Genomic DNA, 6,865 nt, shown 5'->3' with positions numbered 1-6,865 from the left:
GAGCCTGCCGCTGCTCGGAATCTAGGAAACAGCAACATACCTCTCTCCCTCGCTAAGCTTATGGCAGTTTTAAAAACACGAGTAATGGCTTTGAATGGATCGAAAAAATGAATCAATTTTCTTTCAACCTCTGCCTCTTGCTCGAATACATTCAAACACATCGCACACAATGTCAATTAGTTTCTTTTCTGTTGAAAACTGGTGTAAATCTGTTCAGGAGAACATGTTCAAATCCGGTCAGTTCCAGCGGACCAAGCAGAGGGGGGGGGGGGGGGAGGGTGGGAGGTAGGTGTAAAACTTCATCTCCACAAAAAGGTTGCTTGCTCTGTCAGTCAGAGATGCAGTGATTGAACAAGCTCGCTTTAAATACATGGCCCACGACCGGATGCGGAGAAAGCTTTGGGACGGCAAATGGCCTATTCGATTTCACGTGGATGACGCCATTTAGCCATGAGCTATAACCGGGCAAATCCCTGTACAAGTGAGAAGAGTGTGGACCCGGAGTGGGAGAGAGTGTGTGTGAGTGATGTGTGTGTGAGCGGGGTTCTCTCTCTCTCTCTCTCTCCTAACCTCCCTCTTCCCCAAGCTAGCCTCTGCATTCGTGCCTTGAGTCACTAGCGGAGCAGCGGGACTGGGGAAGGGTCTGTTTCTGCCACTTTCCACCCCAGCCACTGACAGTCTAGGGACACGGTGCCCTTCACTCCAGGAGCTTGTCATTGATCGCACAGAGTGGCTGCACTTGAAGCAGAGCAGACAAGGTTACTGCCACAGTCTACCCAGCGGCATCGCAAAGGAACAGCCCCCATCTTCCGAGAGGTGAGCCACTATTGAGAACCTGACCTGCTTTAATGTGTGCATGCCGGGGTGTCTATTCAATTGTCTCTCTTATACACTTAACTTGTTCCAGACTCCAGTCGGATCTCTCTACAGGGCTAACAACTCGTTTCGAGCAATTGCAAAGAAAAAAAAAATCCCTTTCCCATCATTGATCACTTATCCCTCAACACCAAGGGACTGCATTAAAGCAGACCCGGCTGCAGCATACTGTTACTGGTGTGAGGGGGGGGGGGGGGAGGGGGGGGAGGAGATAATATTTAATATCGATCAAAACCTGAGTAGCCTCATTTTAATGTAACTCTGCATGAGGAAACCAATCCAGCCACATCCATTACAGAGTCTGGAAAGTGCCGAGAGGCAGGCTGGAAAGTTTACTGACTATGTCTCATGTGAACAGAGGCAACTGGCGGGACAAAATCTTCACCTGAATCTGATGGTAAATGTTTTATCACTTGGCGTGGGGGGCTGGGTGGGGGGGGGGGGGAGCATTGGGGTTGAAATGTGCTTTTCTGCTTTAAAATAAGATTTATTGATTGTCCATATTCTTTACACTTCTATGTTGCCATTTACAATTTTACTTGAGATTAAGCTTGTAACCTCCGTTTAAATGACATGTTAATCCCACGCCCGGGGTGGGGATGAATGGACATGTTTTAAGTGCTCCTCGAGTTGGGTGGGATTTGGATGGGTGGGTGAGGGGGGGTCCCTCTCTGCTACATGTGGTCCAGTTAGTGGGGACTAGGAGCCGTTGGTTGTGTGTGTGTGTGTGTGTGTGACTGATGGCGCTGTCTAATGGCCCTGCTACAGTATTTGACTTTTCCGCATGTAGTATCCATTTCAAGCCAGCTTGCTGTATCGGATTCGCCACATCCGGAATTGCAAACTCGCTGCCATTCAATAGCAATTGGGAAGAGAGTGCTGCTTCTCCGGGTCCCACTGCCCGCCGGCTGCTCTCCTCACTCCAGCCTGACTCCTGAAGCTGACATCTCCTGTAATAAACTCTGAGAGGAGGGAGTGCTGGAAGCACTCAAGCGGGTCAGGCGGCACCTCCTGTATCTGGTATGGAAATCCTCCTGATTTGTGGTTATAGCTTTCAACTCGCTTTGGAAAAATAGAGAGTGGTGAGAATGTCTCTTTTTAGATGAAGACAAGTCTTTCTCATTTTTTCTGACCGTGATCTGGGTTGAGTTTTCACTTTGCTCCAGAATGTCCCGGCCTGATTCTATTTTTCATCGGTATGGGTGGATGTTATTTTTTTCTTTTGGGGGATAACCCGAGAGGCACATTTAGTCGGATATCAGTTCCCAGCTCACTGCCTTGGAGCCGCCTTGGGTTTAAAGTGAGATTGGAGAAGGCACTGGAACACAGGCTCCGAGTGCATGAATGGGGGGACGGGGGGGGGGGGTGGGGGTGGGGACGCGGGGGGGGGGGGGGCGGACGACGACGACGACACACTCTTAGCTGTCTCAAAACTTGGGGTAAGGGAGATAAAATGGAACATTTAATCTTCCTGGGAAGACAAACGGAATGGGTGAAGATGAATCGATAGAATCGCTAGTTTTTCAGATTTTAGCTGAAGTTAAGACCTTCAGTGCCGCCTTCATTTACATTGAGTGGATGTCAAAACCATTTCACATTTGCCCCTCTTTGAGTGGGAATAGTGTTCCCGATAAGCGCAAGTTGTACCATCCGTGCCACTTGACGGTCCCAAGCTCATGTCAAGCCTTTCTTCACCTTTCACAGGTCACAGCTGACAATCTGTGGTCTTTGTGAGGGTTAAAATCGGGCTGTGCGTGATCACTGTTAGCAGACATCAGGTTGAACCATTGGTTTAAACATTGGGGCTTCTATTTAAAATGAACCTTGTCGGTTCTGCCTCGGGCAGTGGCTGGCATCTTTCTGGGCAGGGCTGTTGAGCTCAATATTAAGGGCTGGAGGTTGATTGGGTTGTGGTCAAAGCGACCACTCCTGAGGCAATGCTTTACCGAGCTCCCCCACCCCAGTCCACAAGCAATGCTTCACAAGCTCCGTCTCAAGGTAGCAGAAGGGCGGAGCAGAGGAAAAGGGATGGGGGAGTCACTGAGGGACTGGGGATGAGGGGGAGTCACTGAGGGCCTGGGGTGTGAGGGGGGAGTCACTGAGGGACTGGGGTGTGAGGGGGGAGTCACTGAGGGACTGGGGTGTGAGGGGGAGTCACTGAGGGCCTGGGGTGTGAGGGGGAGTCACTGAGGGCCTGAGGTGTGAGGGGAGTAATTGAGGGACTGGGGTGTGAGGGGAGTCACTGAGGGCCTGGGGTGTGAGGGGGAGTCACTGAGGGGCTGAGGTGTGAGGGGAGTAACTGAGGGACTGGGGTATGAGGGAGTCGCTGAGGGACTGGGGTGTGAGGGGAGTAACTGAGGGACTCGGGTATGAGGGAGTCACTGAGGGACTGGGCTGTGAGGGGGAGTCACTGATGGGCTGAGGTGTGAGGGGGGAGTCACTGAGGGGCTGAGGTGTGAGGGGGAGTCACTGAGGGGGTTGGGGTGTGAGAGGGAGTCACTGAGGGGTTGGGGTATGAGGGGGAGTCACTGAGGGCCTGAGGTGTGAGGGAGTCACTGAGGGACTGGGGTGTGAGGGGGGAGTCACTGAGGGACTGGGGTGTGAGGGGGGAGTCACTGAGGGACTGGGGTGTGAGGGAGTCACTGAGGGATTGGGGTATGAGGGAGTCACTGAGGGTCTGGGGTGTGAGGGGGAGTCACTGAGGGGCTGGGGTATGAGGGGGGAGTCACTGAGGGACTGGGGTGTGAGGGAGTCACTGAGGGACTGGGGTGTGAGGGGGAGTCACTGAGGGACTGGGGTGTGAGGGGGAGTTACTGAGGGGCTGGGGTGTGAAGGGGTGAGTTTTTAAAGGTCTGAGTATGGGGGAGTGAGTGAGGGTCTGGGTATGAGGAATGAGTGCTTGAGGGTCTGGATATGGGGAGAGTGAGGCGCTGGGTTATGGAGTGAGTGTTTGAGGTGCTGGGGTATGAGAGCGTGAGGGTGTGAGTATGAGGAATGAGTATTTGAGGGTCTGGCTAGGGGTGGTATTGTGTGCAGAAGGAGTATGGGGGAGTGAGTGAGAGGCAGGGGAGTGAGTGAGGGTCTGGCAATGGGGAGTGAGTGTTTGAGGGGCTGGCTAAGGGCGGTAATGTGTGCGGGGTGGAGTATGGGGGAATGAGTAAGGGACTGGGGAGGGAGTGAGAGGCTGGGGAGGGAGAGAGGGCTGGGGAGAGAGTGAGGGTCTGGCTAGGGGTGGTATTATGTGGAGGGTGGAGTATGGGGGAGTGAGTGAGGGGCTGGGGAGGAGTGAGGGGCTGGGGAGGGAGTGAGGGGCTGGAGAGGGAGGGAGGGGCTGGGGGAGGGAGTGAGGGCCTGAGTATGGGGGAAAGTGAGGGGTTGGGTTATGGAGTAGTGTTTCAGGGGCTGGGGTATGAGGGAGTTTGGGGATGGGGTATAGGGAGTGAGTGTTTGAGGTCTGCCTAGGGGTGGTGGAGTATGGGGGAGTGAGGGGCAGGGGAGGGAGTGTTTGAGGGTCTGGCTATGGGGAGTGAGGGTCTGGCTATGGGGAGTGAGGGTCTGGCTATGGGGGAGTGAGGGTCTGACTATGGGGAGTGAGGGTCTGGCTATGGGGAGTGAGGGTCTGGCTATGGGGAGTGAGGGTCTGGCTATGGGGAGTGAAGGTCTGGCTATGGGGAGTGAGGGTCTGGCTATGGGGAGTGAGGGTCTGGCTATGGGGGAGTGAGGGTCTGACTATGGGGGAGTGAGGGTCTGGCTATGGGGGAGTGAGGGTCTGGCTATGGGGGAGTGAGGGTCTGACTATGGGGGAGTGAGGGTCTGGCTATGGGGGAGTGAGGGTCTGGCTATGGGGGAGTGAGGGTCTAGCTTATAGGGGAACGAGGGTCTGGCTATGGGGGAATGAGGGTCTGGCTATGGGGAGTCTGGGGAGGGAGTGAGTGTCTGGGAATGGGGGAATGTGGGTCTGGTTTTGGGGGAGTGAGGGCCTGGCTTATGGGAGTGAGGGTCTGGGGAGGGAGTGAGGGTCTGGCTGTGGGGAGTGAGTGTTTGAGGGTCTGTCTGTGGACGGTGTTGAGTGCGAGTGGCGAGCTCTTGCTGAAGGAGGTGCCGTGGAATGGGTGCCTCGCTATTTGCTCTCTATCTGACTGATCCCTCTGTGTGTCCTGTCTCTGCTCCAGGTCTGACCAATGTGCACCCAGCCCCGGGGCCTGCAGCCACCACATTCAGATGGAAACGCCAGCGCCGCTCATCTCGCCGCTCTCCCTCCAACTGGCTCACGACAGGGGGCGGCAGCGGGTTGATCCTGACCCCGGGGACATGCAGCAGGGGCCGGTGCTGTCCATAGATCAGATTCGGACAATCCGAGCCAACAACGACTATGTGGAGCGGCCCCTGATCATCAGGGCGAAGCTCAGCCCGCCCAGCTCGGCCCACAAGTGGGAGAGGACGGCCGAGGCCAGCAGGGCCGCGCTGGAACAGCGCTCCTCGGCACAGCTCCAGCAACAGGTCCAGCAACACTTGAGCAGGTCCACCAGCACCGTCAGCTCAGTCTCCAGAAGCAGCAGCAACTCCGAGCAGAGGCTGCTGCTCAGCCTGACCTCCTCTCCTTCTGGCCAAGGGATTATCAGGGCGCAGCCCAAAGCTGACCTTAAAGGCGATTTTAACAAGGCTGCTGGCGCCGAGGACTGGAACCAACACTCCCTGCGGTGTGAGCGATGTGCAAAGTGTAAATGCAGCGAGTGCGCGGCTCCCAGGACTCTGCCTTCGTGCTGGCTGTGTGAGCAGAGGTGTCTTTGCTCCTTCCAGAGCGCTCTGGAGTATGGCACTTGTGTGTGCTGTGTGAAGGGCCTCTTCTATCATTGCTCCAGCGATGATGAGGACAACTGTGCGGACAACCCGTGCTCCTGCAGCCAGGGCCATTGCTGCGCCCGCTGGACCGCCATGGGGTTCATCTCCATCCTCTTGCCCTGCTTGTGGTGCTACCTGCCGGCTAAGGGTTGCCTCCGGCTCTGCCAGGGATGTTACGACGGCGTCAAGCGACCGGGCTGCAGGTGCAAAAACTCAAACACCGTGTGCAGGAAGTTCTCCAATACAGCTTATCCTAAAGCCCTGGAGAAACCTTTATGACCAAGATCACTCTTGCTCAATCTGTGACCAATGTTAAAACCCTGTGGAAGTCCAGAAGGCACATTCTCCAAGGCTTCCTTAGTGAGATTTCCAAGGGGAAAATTCCATTTCTTCTCACGCCGAGACCCCAGGACATGCACAAGATGGCCTGACAGGTGGGGTGGGGGCTGAGGGATGGGGGGTGGGGTTGCTAAACTCTCAGTTGGAAGTTTGAATAGAGGCAGCTTCCTCCTGACTAACTCTATACCTCGAAGTTTGAGCATTTAAAATCTACCCAGGGAAAAGGGACCATTAATCCCCTTCATGTTAAGCACCTTTTTTGTGGGTTCTTCCTGTGTTAATTAAAGGCTCCAATCCGTTCATTTTGCTCCCACACTCCTGTGATTCCCATTGTGATATATCTCAACTATATGAACAGAAAGACATTCGATTACCAACCCCCCTCCCTCCTGCCCACCCTCCCTCCCAAGCTCCTAACTGTTTGAACCATGACTATATCCGCACACAATGGGATTTTCTTCACCTGACGACCTGGGACTTGGAGGCAATCTCTCTCCCCCCCGCCCCCCCCCCCCCAACCCCCACCTCCCTGCCCACCATAACTCCCAGTGCAGGGATTTCGGAATAGCCACCGGCAGATGGTCTGTTCAGAGTAAACCACTCAGTTTATGGGAAAACCATGCGAGCTGTCTTCACTATCGACGCATTAAATATTTATTGCTTGGCTTAGAAATGTGATATGGTCCACTGGAAATGTATTCTCCTTCTCAGCCACCAGCACCGTTGTTATTTACATATTGGCGTAGTTCAGCTGTAGAAAAAAAATGTTTGAAACCGCTTTGATTCTTTGTTCGTTGGGTTCCGAGGG

General features: G+C 54.6%; 1 protein-coding gene across 4 annotated transcripts; it reads left to right on the top strand.

Moving 5' to 3' along the window:
* Positions 1–286: 286 nt before the first annotated feature.
* On the top strand, positions 287–6,157 carry LOC144492378 (protein sprouty homolog 2). 4 transcript variants are annotated; one of them, XM_078210377.1, is made up of 2 exons: positions 287–816; positions 5,049–6,157. In XM_078210377.1, the coding sequence occupies exon 2, from the start codon at positions 5,098–5,100 to the stop codon at positions 5,995–5,997; it is 900 nt and encodes a 299-aa protein (XP_078066503.1). In that variant the 5' UTR covers positions 287–816; positions 5,049–5,097; the 3' UTR covers positions 5,998–6,157. The 4 variants fall into 4 exon arrangements, with proteins under 4 accessions (XP_078066503.1, XP_078066506.1, XP_078066504.1 ...); XM_078210380.1 differs by lacking the exon at positions 287–816 and adding an exon at positions 1,145–1,273; XM_078210378.1 differs by lacking the exon at positions 287–816 and adding an exon at positions 1,677–1,896.
* The last annotated feature ends 708 nt before the right edge of the window (positions 6,158–6,865 follow it).

This window comes from Mustelus asterias, chromosome 4 (assembly GCF_964213995.1).
Source record: "Mustelus asterias chromosome 4, sMusAst1.hap1.1, whole genome shotgun sequence".
Lineage (NCBI taxonomy): Eukaryota > Metazoa > Chordata > Chondrichthyes > Carcharhiniformes > Triakidae > Mustelus > Mustelus asterias.
This window is presented reverse-complemented; position numbering and strand designations above follow the sequence as displayed.

Coding starts and splice junctions, on each gene's coding strand:
- LOC144492378 (XM_078210377.1), top strand. CDS start 5,098: ATGGAAACGCCAGCGCCGCTCATCTCGCCGCTCTCCCTCCAACTGGCT.